Raw genomic sequence first — 25,190 nt, 5'->3', positions numbered from 1 at the left:
TTTAAAACATGTTTAAGTTACTTTGAGAAATTCAGTTTAAATCCAAGCTGTCATGACTATCAATCTGCGCTGAGCATACGCAGATGCAATGTAGCTACACAGCCAGGTGAAGCCGGCTGGATGAGTGCAGGGTTTAACGGTACGTTAGGTCAGGAACACTCAACCAACTGTTGGCACATTTTACTGTTTATGGAAAGCTGCCAAAGGATGGCTGTGCAAAAACTTTAATTCCATTATCAGATAGTTCACTTAAATAGACAGCTTAAAGGATGAGAGGGCCATAGAGACTCAGTACAACATGACTAATTTTGTATAAGATTTATTAAGGCCTTAAATACATGAAACTCATGTGGTAAATACTTAATAACAGTATACTGATGTCACTACATAGACACATTATATCGTATGGATAAAGACAGCTTGTCTATTAGTAATGGTAAGAGGTGATTAGTTAAGTGTGCCACTGACAATAACATGAAACAAAAAACAGCTTTCAGACAGACATACATTCTGATTATTTTCATATAATGATTTTGACTTCTTACAACTCTTAATCCTGGTGTGTTAACTGTCAGACATGAGAATAAGTGAGTGAGTACAGATTTATATTATGTCCATTTTATATTACGCTTTAAGTATCTGAGCAGATAACTTAAAACAACTGAGGGTCACAAGTATGAATTATTACAGTCCACTGCATATCTATTCAAAATGCAGCAGCAATACTGAGCAGAAAACAACCTGACAGACGTCTTCTTCTGTGTAATCAAAATAAATAAATGACAAAATCAACAGAAAAGGGAATTTTTGGACAATTTAGCAATGGTAGCAGAGCTAGAATCTGGTGTCCTCACAGATTTCACTCCTCACTGAGATGCAGAGTGCGAGACGAGAACAGTTTGATAGTGCCTAAAGGGGTCGAGACATGCCAGGTCCAACATAAAGAAAAGTACTGCGTGTTGGGGACGAGGGAATGACTAGAAGGAGGTGCAGCAGAGATGTATGGCTTCTGTGAGAGGAGGAAAGAGCCCGGCTCTCTGCGTCATCCTAAATGTCGGAGCCCATCTCAGCACACTGTTTGTCTGATATGTGTGTAGCTAGAGACTCAATGATGTCCAAAAGCAGCAGCTGGCTGAGGGACCGCAGGTTGGGGAGCTTGGATACCTTTGGGAGGGGAGGAGAGCAAAAAATGAAAAAAATGAGCCACAAAATGAAGACAATGAGTCAAACAGAGTAAAATGAGGAATAAGCAGCACTTGATCGCTCATGCATGAAAAATGAAGATAAACAGAAAGAAGCTTAACGGAAACACTAACAACACTCCGGTGAAGGAGGGCGAGAACTGCGTGCTTCGCTGTGTCTTTGAATAACAAACAATAATCAGAGTGGCACTTTGGCCCTCATCGTTATGTGATGAGGTGCTTGTACAGCCGGCCGGGCTGTAAACAGTCGCCTCTCTACGCAGAAGATGGAGGGCGATCCACCGGGAGGCCAAAGGTGTCAAACTCCCGCAAAGAAGACAGGCCTACAGGGTTAGCTCAGCTGCAGTGAGTGGGCAGCAAACCCCCAGGGCTCCGGACACAAGCCCACCCACCTTAATGAACTGGTGGACAATAATGTGCAGGCAGTGCTTCTTCATATCCAGAGCCTGGGTCTTATCAGCCGCCTCCAGGATCTGAAGGGAGGACATATTGAGGGAGAACCGAGTGAGGAAGTGATTCATGTGGCATAAAAAACATCTTCAAGTATGGGGTAACGCTTTCAAATTAGGTCACTTCTCCCCCCCTGGGTAAAAACATAAATACCTGCAAGACATTCTCCACAGTGACGTTCATCTCCAGGTTCTGCTTACAGTAAGCCTGCAGCCTGTTGTTTGAAAACCCGTAGTAATATGGTGCAGCAAACAGATAGCTGTTCATCACAGGTCAAGGAAGGGAAAAACTTTTCTCTCTCGGCAACATTACAGTGAGAAATTTGTGATTTTCATTTTGCTGAAAAGCAAGATCATATGTATTCTGACAACCCGCGTGGCACAGAAAACATTTGACAGACCGACAGGAAACTTCAAAACTGGACATAAATACAGCAAAAGACCATTTTAATGCTAATGAAAAAATTAAAAGCTAGATTTTCTTTCATGCAAAGCATCAAAGAAGTCCATTACAATGCAGTTACAATAACTTGATGCTGACTGTAGGTTTTTATGGGCCCAGTTTAACTCCACCACACTTCCTCTCTGTTCATCACAGTTGTATTTTCTGGCTCAACGGTTGAGAGGAGCAGAAGCCGTGTCCCACTTCAAGGATGAGGCCTCAATCCTAATTTCTTTTCATTAAAGTTGCAAATTAATATAAAAGTATGAAGTTGAGAAGGATACAGAGAATCCTCTGGAGGCATGTTCACATCACCATAGTAGATATAACGCAGCATGGACTCAAAGGCCTGCTTACTTGGAACCATTTCACCGATGGAGATATTAACCTGACCGTCCTCGGGCATGAAGGAGCGAAACATCGCCTCAAAGTAACTGAGGAGTGAAAATGTTAAAGTTAAAATGTGCCAGATGCATCACTGAGTTGAGCTGGACCAAGAACAATGACGTTTACGTATGTTTACATGCACAAAATAACCCTTTTTTGCCCTTATTCCCAAAAAGACAATATTCCTACTAAGCTGTTTATTTGGCAAATAAAAAGAAATTTTCCACTAATAAAAAAGTGGCCTGCTATCTTGCTTTAGCTGCTGTATGTGCAAAAAGCAGATCAGATGTTCTCTCTACCTGGACCGGGCTGCCAGTATGGCTTTATGAGCAGGTCGTGGGTGTCCGTCTAACAGCAGGATAATGTCGCAGAACTCCAGGCCGCCTCCCTCCAGGTAAGCCTTCATGTCCTGGACGAGGGAGGTCCCGATGTCCACAGGCTGGTCTGAGTACAGCCTGGGAGGAGGCTGCTGCTTTCGTCGCACTATCTCCACAATCAGCGGGGTGGACAGATGCTCAAACTCCTTGGTCATGATCACCTGGTTGAAGTGCGACTCCTTCACCACAAAATTAAGGCAATGTTCCTAGAGGAAGAAATAATGGTAGCATGAATGTTAAAATAAATTATTTCTCTGTTTTTAAAAAGTACCACAGAGTGCAGAGCATTATTGAAATATAACATATATTGTACCGAAGACACCCTGAACTTCAACCACTGGAGGGCAGGAAAAACGAGATTTGAAGCCGACATTAAGTTCGTCTTTAACAGTTATACAGACGTACCTTGAGCTGGTCCAGTTGAAGCTTGTTGGCATTTTCACAAACACTGAGGACGTTCTGCAGGTCCACTGATGCCTCAATGTACTGCACACACAGCTGCTCCAGGCGAGAAAGCTTAAAACTAAGGGCCAGTTTGTATACATCCATGATTAGAAGAACATCCTGGACATGACCTAAGAAGACAAGCAAGGAAAGGACAAATCATCAGCTCTTCTGGTCTCTGTTGGGGATTTCCGCTGTTACAATCTGAAGACTGGCAAACAGGAAAACCATGAGGAGAAAAGTACCTCTGCGTGGGTACTGGATCTTGTCCGTGTAGAGGAACTGCATCAAGACTTCAAAAGGCTGGGCCTCCGCTTCCCTGATGGCTACCTCTAGCAGCGGCTGTGTTCCCGATGGCCTGTTGCCTGCTGGGATATCCCTCGGTCCTCCACCTGCCCCTTCATCACTCTCCTCACTGCTCTCCTGTTTAGTCTTCTGCACACAGATTATGTAACACTTTAACATGCAACACTTTCCAGTCCAGCTGAGGTTCCTCGACGGCAGTGACCTCTTACTCTTACAACAGCTTTTTATACCATGCCAGCTGTTTCATATTCTCTTTGCAGCTTCAGTTTGCATGTAAAGTTAGTGCTGAGTCAGTTAATTGTGACACTGACTTAACCTTATCAACATGAAGGTTATTATCTTGTGGTTTGTGACACAGAGGCACAGGTGCATCCTTTCTTAATTTGAACAGTTAATTGGACTGAGCTCCTCTGTTTCTGCCAGTTCAGCCTTATGTCAGTTCATGGCTGTTTGACATTTGAATAATGACACAGCAGCTGGGAGTTATGTCAACACAACATCACTTTTGTGATATCCAAGTACAGATTTTTGTCAGAGAAAATGAATTGTACTTGCTGCATGGCTCTAACCTGTCGCTGCCGATCCCAAGCCTGCAGGATTTTCTTCCGCAGCCACTGACATCTTGCCGTCACTATGGCAATATGCCCCAAGACTCTCTCCTCCCTCTGTAAACAGCACAACAAAGAGTCAAACAGACAGAAAAATCACTTTTGTCCGATAATGTGAAAGTAACCTTGTACTTGTAATCAGCGCTTTCAAGGCTCAGCCTCCACGTACCACATACCGACCATGAAAACCCACCTCGCCCAGAATAAACTCCACGTCACAGAACTGACGATTCTCCCACAGTTTGCCATAGTCCTCATGGAGAGTACACTTTGGGTAGCAGGAGAACTGTAAGAAGGAGAAAAATAGATTTTTAGAAGCACAAAACTATTAAAACTACTCTCCAAAAAAGCTTCACAATGAATGTGTTTGACGCTAACCTGGAATCTGTACATCTCCCCACTGCGCACATTGTTGTCCACAGTTCCTCCAAAGATGTACATGGCATCTTGTATCACAGCAGCAGCATGAAAGAGTCTCCCACTGGGCATCTGAGGAGGCACAGACAGAAAAAAAATCAGTGTCTGAACATAAGTATGTGTGAGGAGATTGTCCAAAATTACTGCTGCACAATTCGTATTTAAGGATTCATTAACAGATGTGTTTAATTGCATATGCAGGATGGCAGTAAAGGAGCACTCATACTCTCGAGACCATCACTGATTCTGCTGTTAAGTATCTAAGTATCTTGTTTTGGAATTCAAAAACCAAAACACATACCTCACTGTCCAGGCTGGGGTGGATCACCTCCCAGGTCTGAGAGTCCACATCGTAGCAGTGCAGTTCGTTGGGGAGAGTGTTGTCAGCTGCACCTCCAAACACATACAGGTGGCGGTCAAAGGCAACCATAGTGTGACCATAGCGTCTCTGGGGAGGCGGAGGGGAGCCACGCAGTAAGTGTTCGGTAGGGATGCGTGTCCACCTGAGAAGATGGTGTCATGATTAGTCCCATGGATCGCAAACAAGTGCAGGATGAGTGACTGAGGTGAGTCACTGGCACAAGCAAAAAGTGGACTCACATGTGGCCCTTGAACTCAAACTGAAAGAGGTTGTTGGTGATCTTGGCTCCACTCTGACCGGAAAACACAAACATCTTGTCCCTGCATACGGCTACAGGGAAGTTGCAGCAAGATGGAGGAATCTCACCACTCTGATCGATCTGATGGACACAAAGGCAGAGACAGAGACGTTAACAAAAACATGTCAGTGTTTGTGTGTATCCTACTCTCAAAGTTCTTGTTGTTATAGTATTACGAATTGTGTATTATACTGGCCTCCTCCCAACATGCGTGTTCTCGATCTTGCAGACTGATGGTCCACATGTCATTCAGCCTGCACATGGGGAAAATATCTGTCAATAATACATATGAAAAAATAATGTGTCCATTGTGACAAAAGCATGAAAAAGTCAAATATACCTGGCATTTCCATCGTAGCCAGCAAATATCCACAGTTTATCACTGTAGACAGTGGCCCCGTGTGCAGACCTGGCCACCGGCAAGCTGAAACAAACAGCAGACATCAAGGCTTAACTCTGATAGCATCACTTTTTACAGATCTGCAGCAAAAATACCCAAACTTTTGAAAAGGAACTGGTTGGCTTAAACTGGCCCCAGACATGAAAAAGGTGGTTGTGTTTGCAGGTTCAAGAAAACACTATTCAGTGTAATATGTTGTGAATAAATTACCTCCCCTCCACTTTCCATTCAGTCCACTGCCCTGTTGCAAACTTGTACTCAAAAAGGTCATTTTTGTTTTTCAGGTTTGAGTTTGAGTATATGTCTCCAGTGTAGCCACCTGAAAAACATTAAGTCATAATTATGCAAAGTTTCAATATCACATGAGTTTAAAATGTGCAGAATGAATGAAATTTGAATTAAGTTACCAAAAACAAACATGCTGCTGCCATAGACAACAGCTGAATGGTGGTATCTGGGAGCAGGTGGAGTTCCCGTGGTGAAGGCTCTGCAGTGAATAACAAACACAGGCAATAAATCAGATTATACATCCATCTTTATGTTATTTGCTCTTTTACAGTGCATTGCTGTAATCTTACCGACACCATGAGCAGTCCTTCACGTCAAAGCGGAGCAAGTCATTCAACATGTTCTTCCTATTAGGTGAGATAAAGATATAAATGCATGTGATGTTGTGGACAATAAGCGTACAGGAAAAATGCCAGTCACTACTACTCACCCATTGTCTCCCCCAAACACGTAAATGGCATCCCTGTATGCCACAACGGTGTGCTTACTGCGCCTTAACAGAGCAAATGAAGTTCGGGGTGAATACAAGCTTGTAAACACGCAGATTATTCGGTGATGTCAAATAAGTTACGGCTGTATCTACTCATCTGTCAACATGTTACCTTGCACCAACAAACTCATCACACGGAGGGAGTCTTCTCCATCGATGAACAGTCTCAAAGGGGCCAAAGTTGAGCGTCAAATATTCCACGCTGTCGGAGCAACTGTGGTCGAAATCAACACTCGGTGCCACTTTGGTTGATTTACAAGACATTATTGCTAACTCATCCAGCTCATCGCATCATTTGTCACGGCCACTCATCAGCAGGGACGGCTACAGTTAACGCCATCGTTTATGTCAGTCCTCCAGCGTGAGAGCTAATGTTTCTAACACTGGTACTCTCTGTGTAGATAAAGCTTATCCTCTTTATTTACGTTCGAGGATTACAGTCTTCCGGGTGACAGTTAGCTACTAGCGGTGGTAAAAACTACCACTAGCCGCATAGCTAGCCTTGCCTTGCTAGCTAGCTTTGTGCCAATGCTAAGATGCGAATCAAATAACAGCTAACATTTACAGCGAATGAAAAGTTAACAAACAGCCACTAACGCCACACTAATATATCTGCTTTATACGCTAAAGCTCTTAAGCTAGTATGTATACTGAGTGAAAGAGTTCGCATCAAGAACATTAGCCAAAAAAAACTAACGTTAAACTAGCAAAACAATAGTACCGTCATTAAAGAGCAGCCACGGCCGGCCACGCCCCCGAGCGCGAGACTGGTGAGTACTTCACTTCCGGTAACGCAAGAAAAGAAAAGGGACAAACCAATTTAATCCTCATAGACTACATCTAAAATATACTATAATAATAATTAAAAGTGTTAGACATGTAAGTAAGATATTATTATTATCATTATTATTATTATTATTATTATTATTATTATTAACAAAGAGTTTTTTTTTTAAACAAGTCTGCAAATGTAAATTTTTATATGGCTTTCAACCTGGAAACACAAACATCTCTCTTATACTGCCTTGTAACTACTGTATTAAGCAATAGTCAGTGATTTATGAACCACCCACAAAGGCTTTAGTCACAACTAATAAACTCTTTGCAAGGGGTGTTTTATTAGGAAAAGGTACTGAATGTACTGCATTTGGCAATTATTCATCCAGGGACACAGTTAAAGCACACCATACAGTGTGTGTGTGTGTGTGTGTGTGTGTGTGTGTGTGTGTGTGTGTGTGTGTGTGTGTGTGAATGTTTGACATACTGCATGTCTAGATGTATGACATACGTCTTAGACATATCATATAATGTGTTCTGTCATCATCAGTGGAATCAGGAGGGGACTTTTAAACCGAGCCAGTCAAAATGTTTGTATGTCCCTGATAAGACTTCAAACATCCAAATTTTCTCTAAATTTCCTTTTTCTTTATCATTTGTTTTGTTTCCACAATCTTACTGTTATCTCGTTGATATCCGTGTATCCAGACAGTGTTAAATTGTTGTGATTATAGAGTTTTATAAGAAATACTCACCCTCATTTTTACATCTGTATCGTTGCCACCTTGGTGTATAATCTGCATCCCAAACTGATTTTAACAGGACAATCCTCCTGTATTTGTGGTCTCTGCCAAAACTGGTTTGCTTACTCAAGAATTGGTGGTTTGCCTTGGTCCATAATCTCAGTATGCAATATTTCTCAACCTATTCAAAGATGTTGGGATGTTAAACCAAGAACAACCGTACTTATCGGTACAGTACTACGGATTAAACAGTCACAGGCAGAGAGGAAGCTGCCAGTTTTATGAATCAGACAGAACATTTAATACATGTAATATTAACATGTCATTTTCACTTTATTTTAAGGATAAATAGATTATCATACATTGCCAGGAATAACGGAGATGTGTATGGAGGACAAAATCAGTAAATTACAGATAAATTAATCAATAACTGAATCCTTTACATATAAAACACAAAGAAAATACAAAATGCACAGAAATACAGAGTAAATGAATATATAGGTGAATGGACACAAGTTAAGAAATAAATGTGGGTCACAGGAAATATATTTCTCAATTTAATTCCCTTTATTTTTGCAGGCTAAGATTATGAGGCTGTGTAAACACATATAGGTGGTGTTTAACACTGTTAGTCACTGTCATAGTGCCTTTCAAGATAGGATTTACCTTACTTAGCTGACAGTGAATTTTATTTTTGGCTTACTAAGCAGCAGCGTCCCACCACATCATCAATGTGCCTGCCAAAACACCTGGCAAGTTCGAATGCCATTAGCATTAACAGGAGGAAGAGGAGAATTGGCTACGACAGCAAAGTGCCCCGGAGAGGCGAAAATGTAAGATCATATAGCAGAAAACTCAACACATAATGTACCACATGTTATAAAAAGTGACAAGGAAAGTAAACGAGTTAGGAAATTATTTTTCTTCTTGATTGCATAGTGCTGTCACTTTTTGATGTATTGCATATTACGCATTTTATTTATCAGACCTCTTTCATGACGGACATTTTGACATGTTCCTGCAGGAAAAGCAGCTACGTTTGATTTGTAGCAGTCCTGGAGTCCTGGAACAGAGCGATCATTAATTAACGTTATAAGCTGCAACTGTGCTTTTCCTGTTATGACAAGTGAAAATGTCTGCTATTACAAAGGTCTGTGTTTGTTTAAATGATGGCTGATTTTGTCCTCCATAGACTTTAATACTTACATTCACTATCTTCACATCTGTATTTGAGCCCTAAGTGAGGTTTCAGTCTTTTAGAAATTAAATGTTTTAACTTTGGGGGGTAGGCATCAAAGAGTTTGACAATATTTAGGCCAAAGGAGAGTACCATTTATTCTTTCCTTGTTCAACATTAAAAATTTGGCAGGGATGGCAACATTTCTGTCTTTATTCCACGAAAAGGCTCATAAAATTAGTCCTGAACTTCATTGCTCACTCATCTACTCCATTAGCTCACATCCGAGAATAAGAACATTTACATTTTTGAAAACTGACTCACAAACATAGAGAACAATACTGAGCCTCGTCTGCATGTAGTAAACTGGTTCAGTATTTGTAGATTGTGAGGTCTACAGTATATATATATTTTTCTCAAGCACCCATCAGATACATTACAGCACACAATCACGTGAAATGCAAACAAGTCAATGTGGAGACATTTCAACAAAATGAGACAGCTCATGAGATTGAAATGTGACATAAACCTTTAACCGTTCACTCGATCAGCCGCACAGTCCTCTTCTGTCAGAGTTCAATTGGCCCCTCTTGCTCACCAGTTAATGATATCTCGGACATGGCCCCACAGCTTCGTGATCCACAGGTTAACCCCGAGGTCTGTTAAGTATTGAAGCTCTGGCATCAACATCTTACGGCACAGCTTCCGGTGTGCCTTGTCAACATTCTTCTTCAGGTTATAGCCCATGATGGACTTCTCTCCGATGGGCTGCCAGGGCTTCATGGCCGTCTCTTGGATGCTGCCGGCTTCTACGGCACGACCCCCCTCAATGCAGATGGATGCCATCTCTGCATTCCTTCTCCTGAGCTCTGCCACATCCTCAGCCATCAGCCGACGTCCATATGCATCCACTTTCCTCCAAAAAGTCTGGTTGAAATGCTGGTATAGCTTCCAGTCAATAGCGTTCCACTCAAGAGCCCTGGCCCTCAGCTCAGGGGTCAGCTTAGAGACAGTGGATCCCTTACGGGCATTGAGCTTGAAGAAGAGCAAGTCATCCATCTCCCAGCAGAGGGCATCCTTGAGCAGGATGAGTGATTCCTCAAAGTATTCCACCAACATGACCAGCTGAAAACGGTCAGTGATGAACTTGATTCCCTCTTCTACCCTCGGATCATCCAGCTCCAGAGTATTGTCCTGTCCAAAGTCAAAGAACAGCAGATTCTTGAGGTAGAAAGAGTTGAAGCCCTCTGGATCAAAGTAGTAATGGGGGTCACGTAGGAACTCAGTCAACTTCTCATCACCTGGTATCTTCCAGGTAAAAGGCGCCAGCCGGCCAAAGTAGTGGAAGGATGACTCAAAAAGCTCTGCAGGGTCTCGCAGAATAGTGATGTATGAAGTGTCCATAGGCAGCAGCTTGGCCACCTCGGGTGCATTGAAGCGCATGTGATTACAGATAACATTGAAGCACATTCCAGGTCTGTAGTCTTTAACCTGGGAGCGCTGGAAAGTAGACGGATAGAAGAAGTCATTTCTGCTGTTGGGGAAGGCGAATTTGAGCCGGTGCTTCTCTCCAAAGCGGAAAAGGATGTTGAGGAAGGTGCTGCTGGCTGTTTTGTGAGTCTTCATGAACATGATGTCCACTTTAGGAGTGCAGGTCTGGCCTGTGGTCTGTTGTGAGCTGTTTGTGGTTGGTTTTTGGTGGAGCTGGGTTGGACGGTGTGCACATGAGTAAGGCACTGGAACCCTACAGAGAGAAACAAGAAAAACAACGATGAATGTGTCGATAAGGCTGATTAAGTCTCTCAGTTTAATCTCACACAAAATAAAGAAAAGCAGCGTGTTTGAGAAGTTGCCTGTTCTGCATTTTTCCATGAAAAATGACTTAAATGATTATTTTTCTGTCAATCAGCTGATCCTTTTAGCTCTAAACTACAGTAATTGCTAAAGAAATTGCATATTGCTTCATGTTTTACATCATATTTTCTACTGACTGCATGTACAGCAGTGTGATGAGTCTTACTCAGGCAGACTGAGGTGGATCTGTGGAGTGGAGAGGCAGTAAAGCAGGATCATGCAGCTGGTCAGGAAGGTACCCAGGACCAGGCCTTTGCACATGGACCTCCACTGCCTCCCTTGCTTGCCAGTCATGGTCCAGCAGAAGCAAACCTTAAAGACACAGAACAACGTTATCATCATGGTGAGCATTGTCGACCTGCGCAGACGTTCTTTTGTTTTTCTTGAGACAGATACAAGAAAGCCTCTTTGTGTTGTGTCGTAGTGGTTTCTCTGCTGTTAAGAGGCCAGCTTGTGCACACAGTGACTCTTTAAATGATTTATTCAGACAGTCACTTGGAGATACATTAAAGCGTAAAGTGACTATCGGTTCCACAATGACGTCAACACCTATAAAATATGAAGCAGTCCAGTGCAATATCCTGAAACTTTAATAAACACACTACAACCTGATAATGTTTGATTTCTTTGAAACTGTAGCAGTGAGATGTTGATTCGGCTATAGGTGATTAAAGTATTCTGTTATTCAGAAATGGTGATATTTTTTTTAAGGCTGTTGTACCAGATTTTTATTGTGCCGACCACCTGTTAAAAATGACTGTAATGAGACTGGCAGTCTGAATTCTGTTATGCAGTGGTTCAAAAACAACAGTCTGACCGAGAGGACAGAATTAAGAGTTTTGTTTGTATGTGTTGCCGTCATTGCCCAATTATTCGGGTAAAACAACTTAAAGTGATCCACTAATGGCAGCTTCAAAAACTGTAATTTCTTGTGCAGAGTGCAGTCCTGTCATCACCTGGACCATAATTTAAGGTGCTCAAGAATATTTACCCACAGGGAGGTTCATTCTCAGTGTTTTTAGCAGTTTCACACTGAACCTCATTTCACTTGACTTCATAAACATTTTAAACACAGGGTGTCATTAAAATTGTATGGTGAGCTACAAAATGACATACTTGCGACTTGAAATGACCAACCCCGTGTTTCTCAGCTGCCCCATAAAATAAATAATGCATTACCGTGGAAAGTGATATTGCATTCCCCCCTGCAGACTCCGGTAAGACGAGCCAGCTGCTGACTCAGCTACACAAGACACAGAGTGACACTTACCACCTGGAATTTGTGACCCAATGACACCCCAGTCCAGAGCAGGGTCTGACATGGACTGTATGGACATGTAGGTCAACACCATGACATCATCATGACAAAACAAAGTGTTTATCAAGATTTATTCTTAACCAATTAGGTAAAAATCTGGCGGAAAATCAGATTTCAGTAAAAGCATTCTGATTTTTTTTATTTTTTTATGTAGAGATGGACGTGGATGAGAAAGGATGTTCCAGTGAAGTAAGAGACATCTTTTGTCCAGCAGTTAAATGTCTGAAATGAAATATACTTCAATATTCACAGAATCTGCACGTTGTAAATGACGAATAAGGAGTAGATATCATTATAACTATTTTAAGAAGATGGTTAACTTTTTTTTTTTTCAAGAAAAACTATATCGGACATGCATTATTATTCAAAGGGGTCTTTAAATAAAAATACAAACACTAAAGTGTAGAAATACTGCAAACCCCCGTAAATCCTACTTAAGTAAAAGTACAGAAATATTATGAGTCTTTGATTCATATATTATTACTGCTGTAGCTGCTGGAGGTGGAGCTAGTTGTACAAACTTTACAAAGCTGGCTAATTCAGCCAAGTGGTTCCCTCCCTGAGGGTCGGGCCCCTCCAAATCGTGAAGGAGTAGAAGGATAAAGTAGCTTAAAATGGAAAAGTTGTACTTAAGTCCAGTATTGTATCCAGATGTATTTAGTTACTTCCCATCAGTGACAGTGACAAACAGACGTTCAGACACCTTTGAAGGGTAAATCAGCTCTGCGGCACATTGAGCTCACGGCACCATTTTGCCAATAAAGGACGACACCTGTTGTCGTTAAATTGCAGCTTATGTGACGGCTTCCAAGATGCAAATGTTTGTTTACTCTGCTAACATTGTTTGCTGCATGTGAAAGACAAGTTTGTTAGTGGTCTGATACCATCACTCCAACACTAAGTCATAATATCAACACGCCATCCCTTTTCAGAGGTCCGGATCATTGAGCACAGATCAAGTAAACATCAGTATTTTAGATTTATAACGTGTTTTCCAAGCCTGCCTGCAGCCATTCGTTTCATTACAGGATGCAAGTCTTCATGCTGACCTGAAACATGGTGCAGATACTGTAGATAATCCATTACAGTGACCCCCATGTGTCATTTTGTTTTGTCAGTTGTAGTCATGTGGTAATCCAGTATAGATTTTTCAAATAAATCACTACTTCAGTTGTATTATTACATTTAACTTCAACATTATTGATTTTGTTACTATTTTAAAGACAAAAATATGAGATAAGGAATTGAAACTCATCTTATTCATCTTATGGTGTTTGTTTTCCCTCCTTTTCTGCAAGAGATAATAACTGAAGTTACTTTTGTCTGTGATGACGTTTGTCAACACACCAGCGTTTCAATGAACCCACGATGAATTGTAACTATTATAGCCTTTTGAAAATCCCAGCCTAGTCTTAAGTATGGTGTCCTTTTATTGGTGTCCAGTGTTTCATTTATTATTCATTTTCGGGTTTAGTCCAGCTTTACGTTCTGGCTTGACATCATCATCTTCAGACTTCGTGCTGGCTTGAGTTACTCTGTGTGTTTCGGTCCTCCTATGAGCTGTCGAGTTATATTTTAGGCTCAGGCTGATCATCACGGCATTATACAAACATGACTGTCCAAAAACAGCTAAAAGAGCTATTTCTGCTCTTTGTCTGGACTCATGAAGGGGCTATTATGGTGGCATGTGAGAGAGCTTTCTCTCTGCCATCAGAAGCCACTCTGTTGGGAGACATTTGAGGAGAGGGCCAGTTTAGGTGGAACAGTTCAGCCTGCAAACGTAGAGTGAATTTTAAGTGGTATTATTTTCCCTCCTACTGCCTGCAATAACCTGCAATAACCTCCAAACCTGCTTAAGTTTACCTCATATAACCTCAATGTGTGTCTCTCTCACTTATTAAACATTAGGAGTAACATTAAGGCCCACATTTAGCCTGGAAATATTTACCTGCCGGTTTATATGGTCTGCACACCAGCAATTTACTGTTGTGGTACGATAGGAACCACGTTGCTCAAGAGTGCTGCTTTAAGAATAAACAAGTTTAGAATTATGTTGTGTGATTATACAGCTGAAGGCGTTTGTAAGTATAATGCCTCAACTATCTTCTAAGACGTAATGATGAAGACCATCATCAGCCTCACAAAGCACAAATAAGATCATTTTGGACAGAAAACTTGGTTCAATGAAAAGACTGAAGGACGTCTTACCCTCATACATGAATCCAAAGAGAAACTAATGGACGTGTTTCTTATCCACCTGCATTGTCCTCTTCATTTGCATCCAGTTCCAGATAACTAATGCAAGTCATGTCCCTTCTCCTGCTGTTCTTATGTCTGATGTTGACATACACATACTGTTATAGACCCAGCACAGTCCAGAGCTCCCCTTATCACATGTCCACTGCTATGGAGCTCATTCATCTGGATGCTGTTCCTCTTCTCCTCTTTCTCTCCGCGAGCGCACCTGATGCCTCGGGCTACCTGCCACCGCCCCCGTCAACTTTCAATTCCTGCTGAAGTGATCTTGCTGAATAAAGCACTGCAAGGAGGCTCATCTAGCCACCTGTGACGTCAGATGTCTCTGTCAGGGGACGTTCATTTGTCAGTGACAGCAAAAAGAAAAAAAAAAAGAAAAAAGGAGGGGAGTGAGAAGGGGAGGGAGGAAGGAGAGAGAGGCTGTATAGTCCCTATTCTGTCTACATACAGAGGGCTATTGAGTGTAGACACTGGAGTCTGAGCTGCAAGCTGATAGGAGGGGTGGAAAACAGCATAAAAAGAACAAATGCAGAAAGCCAAAGCACAAAGGCTCTAATTGTACGACTTGATGAAGACTGCTCTGTGTCTGTAGGCTATTGTTTGAAATGCTTATTTAGCATTAGTGGCTCTACACGCTGTGGAGGATCATACACGGGACAGTTATTAAAATTAGCACACGTTGGACGATTACCTAAACAAACTGAGCCACCTGCACAACCTTGTCATGCAACACTGCTGTGCATACAGTATGCCTGGTCGTGCTTTCTCCTTTAGAAAGGATCAAACCTTTTTTTCTCAACAGCTTTCTGTAATGTATGCATTACAAACTGTCAGCACCTAGAAGTTAAGCTATGCATTAAACATACAACAATCATAAACATTATGATTGTGAACGTGCCATTTTCAACAGAATCTGTGTCTAAGACAGCACAGACATTTCAATAGTCAATGAAATGAACATTCAGCCACGAGTGACAGTCTATTTGGCTCTGCTAGCCAGGATGTAGCAATATGTGGTCATAATGCTTCATCCATTACAGTACATGTGAGACCCGTCTCTCTCCACACTGTGACCCCGATTCATGGAAGGCGCACTGGATGCGTGCTGCTCATCCCACACCCGTCATGCTCAAGCACGACACTGCCGCTTTTGTTGAGCAGGGTGTGCCTCTGGCTGCAGGCGCCCAGAGTGCCAGGCTGAGACCCGGACTGGGTGGGCATGCGTGGAATGCAGATCAGGGTGAGCGGGGGCAGGGAGTGTCACAAAGTGAATGGGGAGATTGGACAGAGCGGAACATGACTGGCCTGGCCTCCAGCCCACCGCGATCCAGGCAGCATCTTCAGGAGGGCAGAGGGACGCACGCTCCTTCGTCATCAACACCCACTGCCCACGAGTGGACAAACCCACCAGCAGGGGCAGTGACCTCAGCCTCTGCACAGATGTCGACTGCTGGTCTTCTGCGTACTTCCATGTTCTCTGCAGGAAGTGACACCTGAGAGCAGTTCATCTACTACAGAGACTAACTGCCTGTTTGAAGCATAAGAAATCCTTCTTGAGTAGCTAAGAAACCTCAACTTCATTTGATTACTGTTGCAAGATCACAAGTAATTGGCTTAATAGATGGACAGTTTTTATTTTAAAATACAGACCGTTTCAAGTACAGATTTCAATGTAGGAAGAAATATCTTGCGTAAAGTAGAATAGGTCATACAAACATGGAGGCAAACAGTCACTTTTACATTAATAATTACACAATTAGCATGTTCCACATTCTGCATTTCATCTCAAAATTATGCAGAGGTCAATGCACCCACGTCATAACTCACTCCGAGCTCTCTAATGCACTGACAGGTTTTCTATCATGTAAACCTGTAATGCACTCTGCACCATGGAGTTAAATACATAAAGTCAGTCTGAGAACACCATCGTCAGAGGAGTCATTTTTTCATCTTTCTCTTCTTTGATTTTTCAGCATCATCATGGGCCTTCCTCTTGGCAGCCAGTTTGTTAGCCTGTGGAGGAGAATGAATGCAGTTAAGGTATTTCAGAGGTCAGTGAACTTGGGGGGGTCACTGCTGGGCCTGAACGTAACTCCACACACAGCTGCTGCACAATGCTGTTAAACATTCACTGCCTGAGATAAGTTGCCCGACAGTGAAAATAAAGGATCCAGTGTTAAAAATGTAAGAATTTTATCTGCGCTGACAGTCTTATCTACACATGAATCCATATTCAATCAATCACAGAATGGAACAAACCTCTCGGACTTTTCTCTTCTTTCCAAACATGATCTTGTCGTAGAGGTACTTTTCCTTTTTCTTCATCATCATGATGGCCAGACGTTTCTCCTCGGCTTTCTCCTCCTGCTCCAAGCGTGCTGGGTTTTCTGCCTTCACTTTGCCCGGCGTCACTTTGACTGACAGAGACTGAAAGGACGAGAGATGAGTTGATAAAGGTTTGACCAGACTGTGGAAAGAGGAAGAGACACAGAGGGCAAAGAAAAGGGTTCAAAAGTCTCTCACCTTGCCCTGAGATCTTTGTTCTTCCATCTTCTTCAGATTCTTCTCTTCTGCCTCTTCATCTTCATCATCTTCCTCTTCATTGTCATCATCTTCTTCCTCTTCATCCTCACCCTCCTCATCGTCTTCCTCTTCTTCCTCTTCCTCCTGTTCATGGGCTACAATGGAAGTAAAATATGTAAATAATGTTTCCATGGTCATTACAGAGCCTATAAAAAATATTATTATATAATCTTTTACATCACTAACTCACAATTTAATAAGGGTTTTTTTTTCTTTATGAAAAACTTGAGCATTAAATTAAAAAAAAAATCAAACACAACTTAATAGATTTCACATGTCTTTATCTCCTACTATAATTTCTAATGAGCGCAGTCAATTGTTTTAGGCGACACATAATTAACTGAATAGCAAACACCTGTGTATAATCAAGGTGTGACTGCTGACTGGAGGCTACAACATCCTAATTATAATCACTGTGATTCAGTGTTGAAGAATGTACTCCCAAATGTGTGGGTTCATACCAGGTTTTTCTCCTCGTTGTAAGGCCATGATCTTTAGTTTTTCAGGAGGCACGTAGTCTCCCTCCTTCTCCTCCACGAAGGGAGAGAGGTGGGGGGGCAGAGTCACTCCAAGGAAGTAGTCCTCCACGGGCAGGATGATTTTGGCATTGACACAATCATACACCCACTGGGGATAGATGTAGTATCTAAAACAGAGGGTAGAGAAGTAAATACAACCGGATTCAAACCTCAGCAGCCGCGTTTTTGAGCGTCAGTGCTCGACAGATCGGTTTAGGAAGCAGTGAAGTTAGTCTTAAGTTGGATATTCAACAAACACTCCGGATCCAGCAGTATCTTCTTACTCGGTTTTACCCACTTTTGGCAGTAAGAAGACAGTCAGTTCACCTCACAGCCCTCGCTCTTAACCACAGGAGTTTCACTACAGGACAATCAATAAATGAATGTTTGAATGATAAAAACAATGGTATTTTCAAGACAACTGTTAATTTTAATGAAAGTTATGATTATAATACTAACTTGGTCTCGTATAGCTCACTGGCTGTCTGCTAATGTGTAATTCATTTATTTCACATAAACATTTGAATAGAAAATAATTGCAGTATTTCAATAGCTTCCATATCCCATGATCCACCTGTCGGTATCTGTTCACTGGTCACACTGAAAAAGCTTTTTTCCTTCATCGTTCTTTTCTTCACTTTTGCCATCAGGCTCTGTGCCCTTTTGTCCTTTTCTGTCCCATTTCTTTGTCTGCTCCAGTCCTACCCTCCAGTTGGTAAGCAAAAAGTGAAATGTTTTCCCTTAAGCGCACTCTGAAGGTGCAAACACAAGCTGTGTACACTGTGCATGCCACGCATGTTCTCCAGCCTGCTGCCTTTGTCACAGAAAATCCAGATATGGTGGAGAATGTTCCCTAAATTCATTCATTAGCTCAGTCGGTAGAGCATCAGACTTTTAATCTGAGGGTCCAGGGTTCAAGTCCCTGTTCGGGCGTACAGTTTTTCAGCCGTGCAAGCTACATCAAAACATGGAAATGTTTTTGGTGGCACGGTGGCATGGTGGCAACACTGTGGCCTCACAGCTAGAAGGTCCCGGGTTCGATTCTCGCTGCGGGCACCGGGGGCGTGTCCTCCACCATGCCTTTGATGCTTGCTGCTCGAGGAAAAAAGGGGCCTTTCTGTGTGGAGTTTGCATGTTCTCCCCGTGTTCACCTGGGGTATCCTCCATAAAAAAAAAAAAAAACCCCACTAAAAACATGCAAGAAGATCACCACCTGACCAATGGTGACAAAGGAAACTGGGTCCCCGGGCGCCGGTTGGATGGCAGCCCACCGCTCTTGGTCTGCCACGGAGGAACAAGGACCAAGATGGGTTAAATGCGGAAGATAAATTTCACCAATTGCATGGCGTGGTCGCATGTATGTTGTGTGACAATAAAGGGGATTGTCCCTCTGATTCTCATGTGAGGGAGTTTGCAGGCATGATGGAAGTGACGTGACCCTTTGAAAATGCAGAGGGGGATAAAGAAAGAGGATGGGGTCTGTCAAACACGACGAAGAACAAGCTTGCTTTGAGGCAAGAGAAGGGAAAGACTCTGAAAGGAGTCACTGTAGACGATGGTAATGCACGAGGAGAGAGGAGCACAATCTATCAGCAGACTTCCTGGATTCATGACTCACAAATATACGGTTCATCTAACTGGTTGTGTTGGGAAATCAAGAAAACGTTAAATATGATTAAACCGCAACATTCCTTTACCTGTTGATATACTGTTTGTCGACGCTGGGTCTGTCCACAATCTGATGTGTGATGGTCTCGTCTGTCACCTCGTATGTGCTACCAATGCAAACAGACTTGTCCCAGGACACCTCACCACCAAAACACCTGGAAGACAGCAACAAAATACAGAACATACAGAAAAGGTTTGAGGTTTTGTTTCTCCTTGTAAAAGTGACTTTCCCTGTGAGCTTCACTGCAGCGGCTCTCACTCACCTGATGACAAAAGCCAGCGACTCTCTGGGTACTTCTCTGTTGAGGAAGAACTTGAGCCCCTCAAAAAGCTTCTTCTGAGCCTCCTGCTGTTTCTGTTCCTTTTCCCTGGCCTCCATCTTTTCTATGTCCTCCTGAAGAAAAGCATTAAAGAAAAACATTTATTGATATTCTAACTAGGTTACAATCCACTTGGAACGCTGGGCCACAAGAGGACACAGCATTTAAAACTAAATATAAATTGAGAATTAAAGGCTTTCTGTCAAAGACATCACTTTTAAAAAAGGTGCCAGCAACTGCTGTTGACGAGGTCTGTGAAATATTTCCCACTTGTCGATGGATTAGGGTACCAGGCACAGGACTGGAGTCCAGAGAATAGCCTAAGTAGATGTGTCATGATAATAACAATAACAGACAAACAAAAAAACATGATTCCTAGAAAGCAAATACCTTAAATCTTTGTGTAAGGTCTAAAATGGCTGTGCAACAACAGCTCAGGAATATCTGTTGTCTACATAAACGAAGTCAGGTCCTCAGTGATGTTTATTTGTATGGCCCAAACTCACACTCAATGGGTTTTACAGGCCCACAACAACAACCCATCTGAAAGTCTCTCAAACAATGAGAAAACTCATTGACTCAAAAAGCAAATCATTATAGCAATCTTACTACTACTTAAATATGACTTTGCAAGACCTACAATAACAGCATAATTCTTTTAATAAAGGAATCCCATAAAAAAAACCATCAAAGTTATGACCTTCTCTATAACTAAAGAGTCCCTGGAGCTAAACTCAGGAACTGAAAGTCCTTTGAATGCATTCGTACTTTCATTTCCTTTATATCTGAAGAAACATGAAATCTGACCAATGACGTATCAAAAAGCCACTGTTTTGCTGAGTCACGTATTAGCCCCTTGAATTCACTGTTGCACATAGTTGCACAAAAAGAAAGAATGATGTACACATGCTGCAGCAGAGGATCAGAAGTGCAAACTCCACCCTGACGTTTCCTGGGATGTTATCAAGTCGAGTACAGATGTTGTTGCCAGCCTGAGAACCAAAACTGGAACCAGGCTCACTACGCTCCTAAAAATGATTCTGGGCCAACAGATGAGAACCTCAAAGCAGTCGGGCAAAACAAGCCTCTCACGCTGAGAAACACACCATCCTTAGCAACCAAACATGAAGCTGTAATCCCCCAGTCTCACACCTCAAAAAGCTTCAACTCCTCTGACAGGATATGTGACCTGTCACCTCTGCCCTCAGAGACCAATTAGTTTATCAACTGTTGTTTTCCTGCCTGTTTTCAAGACATCTGTCAGTATCACGACTATGATACCAATGTTGAATTCTCACTATAATTCAATTGGAGAAGACACGGTGAAATCGTATTTTGTGAACTGGTTTTCTTACCCCCTCAACAGGAAACTGGTCGAGCTCAGCCTCCTCCTCCTCTGCAGTAGAAACCACCCGCGCCAGACTGGCACTCAGAGCTGACAGTTTCTGCACAGCCAAAAATCACAGGATTAGAACAACGATCTCTCATTTCATGATTTACATGGGCACATGCACGTCATGACTGTGGAGGGTCAGATAAAGGTACTGTACCAGTTCTACATGGTTTACAGTCCAGAAGAATGTGTGGTGCTCTACATTCTAATATCGCTTCGAAACACACATCCCAGAAAACGCTGTGTTTTGGCATTCGATAAGCCTTCAAGCTCATGGATCCGTTCTTCAAACCGGCCTTCCTCGATCATACTTCATCTTCTCAGAGTGCCAAAAAGAAACGCAGCACAGACCCTTGACTTTTTCTGAAACACAGCGCTGTTTTTGGTCTGAACTGAAGGAAGCCTGGAAACTGCTTTATGCTTTATGCAAAAGACTGGGGAAGTTGTGGAATGCTCCAAAAACTAGAGAGAGTATGTGGTTTAATGGATCATTTAAAACGGTTCAGTTAAGGAGCCTCACCTCTAAGTAGCTTTCAGAATTCATGGCATAGTCATCCTCGTCTTCTTCCTTCAGCTGTGACTCTGTTTTACTGTCCAGCTGCAAAAGGAGGGATGACATTAACAGAGCACAGGTGTGCTAACAGGTGACCAAACAGCCACAAATCCTTTCTGAATCATTCAACCCATTTGAATCAATGTGATAGATGTAACATAAATATCACTACAAAACTGAAACGCAGTCCAAAATACCTTTGGTGGGTACACCAAGTTGAGGGAATGGTAGAGTTTGAAGTTGACGAAGCCCAGCAGAGTGGTGTACATCTCTGTGAATGTTGCCATTACTCTGTAGTCAACATCTGTTGGGTGCTGAAAGAGCAAAAAACAGAGTGGAACGAAGTCTCACTGGTAAAATTAACAAACATGAGTGCAAACATTGATAGTAATTTATAATCCCTAGGGTACACAAACAGCTCAGGGCAGTCAGTGAACTAACATACAGTGAACAGCGATTTAGACAAAAGAGTAACTCCATCAGTCAACACTGCCTCAAGTTGTCTTGTGCATGACAGCAACACTGTTTGCTGACTTCATGATGGGTCCACATGCTGACAAAGCTGTGTCAACCTTCAGTGTAATCCTATAATAGGGAAAAAGTGACTGCTTATTATTAGCATTCTCACTGTGGACTGCATTTCATCATTCACTTACATCATGAGAGAACTGATACGGCACCAGCCATGTAATGAGCTGTCCCATCACCTCAGCTTGGTAATATATTCCCTTGATGGAGAGGAAAACCTACCAGGAACAGACAAGCGTCATTACAGAACAGAGGTCAATGAACTCAAGACACATCAGTGTGTGCCCACATTTTATTTATATATCAAACAAATAAAGCACCCTGACAGCTGCTGTGTACTGTAAACTGGCACCTTTCTGAGAGCACGAGATGCAATCACAAAGTTCATCCACTCCACAGTGAGGCGTCGGCACAGCTGGATCGTCTGAACGTGACATTTTCCTGTTCGGGCGAAGGTGGAGAAGAGGAAGCACATGCAGAGGGAATCGTCGATATCACGGAGAGCATCGATGAAGGAGGGGTACCTGCCGCAAAGAGGAGAACCATTGAGACAACACAACTTGAGACGATTTGAAAAACATTTTTTGAAATTATACAATGACCTCATTTGTCCTTTCTAGGCTTTTTTTTCCCTTTTTCCTAAAAAGCATTTCCCACAATTTGCCAAGTGACTCAGCCACTTCTGCTGATACTCTCAAATATGATTTGACACAGAGAAAGTGAGTTAGACTCAACAATGCCCTCCAACGTCGAGTGTGGAAAATAACACCATCTCACCTTTCTTTGATGATGTGGTCCAATTTATATGTTGGCTTGTTCTCCCTCAGTCTCTCTACAGCAGACCACTCTGTTTTTCCATAAGCCTTCTTAAGTTTGCGTACAAATACCTGTTAGGATAAAACATTTGACATTAAGACACATTCTAAAACATTACTGCAGTAATATCACCAGAATGTCCTCTGACATGGAAAAAATGACATCTACCAAAGGCAAAACCAGACCATTTTCTACTCGACACAAACTGACTCTGTTTTGTTAAAAAGCATTTATTTTCTTTGTATGGGAGGAGGCTATTTATCCACAACAGGAAACCAAGTTAACTCAGTTAAATTAAGATCCTTTTCCAAATAAACAAAATCAACTCTTACTTATCAACATGATGGTGTTGATAATTAGAAAAAATGCAAAATATGACTGTGATACCTTGTAGTCTCTGAACTTGCCAACGATCGGCTCGTGCAGCAGAAAGCGGATGTCTTTGAGCAGGTAGAAGGTCCTCGCGGCTGTAGAGCCCTTGTTGACCTTCTTCTTGTGCTTGGGTTCATGAGGGTAGATGCCTTTCAGGATGCACAGTCGCCTGGAATTCAGAGATCAGGTGTTATTTATCTGTGACAGGGGTGTTTCTTGGCTGTGTTTTACCAGTCAGGTATCCTGGTGTGGAACTAATTCTCAACAATTTCATGAACTTAAGAGTAGGGTTAGGTGTTGTTATGGTATAAACATATATATATATCATTATATATATATATATATATATATACCATGCAGTGCTAAAACAATGAAAAAGAATCACTAACTATTTTGATAACTGATTAGACATTTAAATCATTAAATCCAACCACTGGCTGGTCCCAGCCTCTGAAATGTGAGGATGTGATGCTTTTTTCTAGTTTATATCATTTAAATGTAAAGAAAACTTCAAGTTTTCATCTGCTGATTTTTGAGTAAATATTTTTCTTTACCTGAGCTCTCCTGTGATACTGTATAAAGCCATTTCAGCTTTAAAATTCACAGGATTATCACAGACATTGGCATCTAGTTATTTCTAGTTATTATTTGAAACACTTCTCAGTATAAAGCAACACAATTCATCAGCATCAAACTAGAAGCCCAAAAGTAACTATGAACTTGAAGTTTCAACCAAAATTGAACATTATAACCTTCAGTGAGGTAAGATACCCTGCAGAACTGTTGCATTTGTGTTTAGTATGTGTACCTTGTAAATTGACAACTGGGTGTACATAAATTGCAAACAACATGATACAAGATTGTGTCCAAACTGCACAACCCTGTTAGAAGCAACATGCTGACATTACCTGAAATCTGGCAGGCTCAGCTGTAACTTCTTACGAGCTTTGTTTCTGGTGATGTAGTTGGTGGCAGAGCCCCTCTCAAACTGGAAAACAAGGACAGACGATCACATTAAACTCCCACCAACAACAGAACTTTAATAAATAATCAGATTAACTACATGCTTTCACCCCAAAGGCTCATCTGCGCCTAACGGATTTCACTGTTTTAGAAAAACAAGCTTCAGCTAGCTCGACTAGCTAACTAGCTAACCATGTTGCTATAGCAGTTAACGTGCCTCAGCTGACACTGACCCCCGTCAACTCTTACCTTTTTCTTTTGAAGACCTCCCATTTGCAAATGATATGTGGCACTCCACAAAAATTCAGGTAAATATAATTATCATCAAATTGAGCATTACAGGCGAACACTACAGCAACCACTACCACCAACAGCCGATGCACGTGTCGTTTGACATGCGTGGAAGGAGGCGGAGCGAGCAGCAATCAGGACCCACATGAGGGCGTCCGCCGCTTGTCTGCCTGTATAAAAAGAAAGCAAACAAATAAAAAGAGAGCTCGTTTACTGCCTGGCTGTTGCTTTTATTTTATTTTATTTTATTTTGTTAGTTTTGTTGTATATCGATGCGATCCGTTTTTAGGAAATTTCATTAGGTTTTACATGTCATAATGTATCAACATCATCCATCAAGTTACATTTAGTGGCCTGCACCAATGCCTCCAGATGAAATGTTTTTATTTTATCGTTAATTTAAAAAAACAATACAGACATTACAGAGGACAATATTATAAAACACTTTGAATCTATTCAGGAAAAAACAGAGGAAAGGATTTAAAAATGTTAATGAAATAAGTTGCAGAACTTTAAGCACTTTGTTCAGATTTTAAGATCAACCAGAAACATCATAAAGCTGTACAATCATCAGAAACTGACATAAAATAA

General features: G+C 41.9%; 3 protein-coding genes across 3 annotated transcripts; all 3 read right to left on the bottom strand.

Moving 5' to 3' along the window:
- Positions 1–303: 303 nt before the first annotated feature.
- lztr1 (leucine zipper like post translational regulator 1) lies at positions 304–7,241 on the bottom strand. The gene is made up of 19 exons (XM_076731299.1): positions 6,582–7,241; positions 6,410–6,472; positions 6,270–6,326; positions 6,099–6,178; positions 5,902–6,010; positions 5,632–5,715; positions 5,488–5,545; positions 5,233–5,372; positions 4,934–5,135; positions 4,594–4,704; positions 4,409–4,501; positions 4,177–4,272; positions 3,547–3,736; positions 3,263–3,432; positions 2,780–3,063; positions 2,378–2,527; positions 1,806–1,911; positions 1,595–1,675; positions 304–1,164 (listed from the first exon to the last, which is right to left on the bottom strand). Exons 1-19 carry the CDS (start codon positions 6,731–6,733, stop codon positions 1,048–1,050), a joined length of 2,343 nt encoding a protein of 780 aa, XP_076587414.1. The 5' UTR covers positions 6,734–7,241; the 3' UTR covers positions 304–1,047.
- A 1,057-nt stretch (positions 7,242–8,298) lies between these two features.
- Positions 8,299–14,915, bottom strand: gal3st1a (galactose-3-O-sulfotransferase 1a). The gene is made up of 3 exons (XM_076729880.1): positions 14,547–14,915; positions 11,187–11,332; positions 8,299–10,910 (listed from the first exon to the last, which is right to left on the bottom strand). The coding sequence occupies exons 1-3, from the start codon at positions 14,550–14,552 to the stop codon at positions 9,761–9,763; spliced, it is 1,302 nt and encodes a 433-aa protein (XP_076585995.1). The 5' UTR covers positions 14,553–14,915; the 3' UTR covers positions 8,299–9,760.
- A 1,288-nt stretch (positions 14,916–16,203) lies between these two features.
- Positions 16,204–24,728, bottom strand: pes (pescadillo). The gene is made up of 15 exons (XM_076731775.1): positions 24,558–24,728; positions 24,254–24,333; positions 23,361–23,514; positions 22,935–23,044; positions 22,510–22,681; positions 22,286–22,375; positions 21,827–21,943; positions 21,597–21,674; positions 21,039–21,128; positions 19,627–19,757; positions 19,393–19,518; positions 17,639–17,823; positions 17,118–17,272; positions 16,854–17,021; positions 16,204–16,607 (listed from the first exon to the last, which is right to left on the bottom strand). Exons 1-15 carry the CDS (start codon positions 24,579–24,581, stop codon positions 16,533–16,535), a joined length of 1,755 nt encoding a protein of 584 aa, XP_076587890.1. The 5' UTR covers positions 24,582–24,728; the 3' UTR covers positions 16,204–16,532.
- Positions 24,729–25,190: the final 462 nt, after the last annotated feature.

Source organism: Chaetodon auriga, chromosome 5 (genome assembly GCF_051107435.1).
Source record: "Chaetodon auriga isolate fChaAug3 chromosome 5, fChaAug3.hap1, whole genome shotgun sequence".
In the NCBI taxonomy this organism is placed as follows: Eukaryota; Metazoa; Chordata; class Actinopteri; order Chaetodontiformes; family Chaetodontidae; genus Chaetodon; species Chaetodon auriga.
This window is presented reverse-complemented; position numbering and strand designations above follow the sequence as displayed.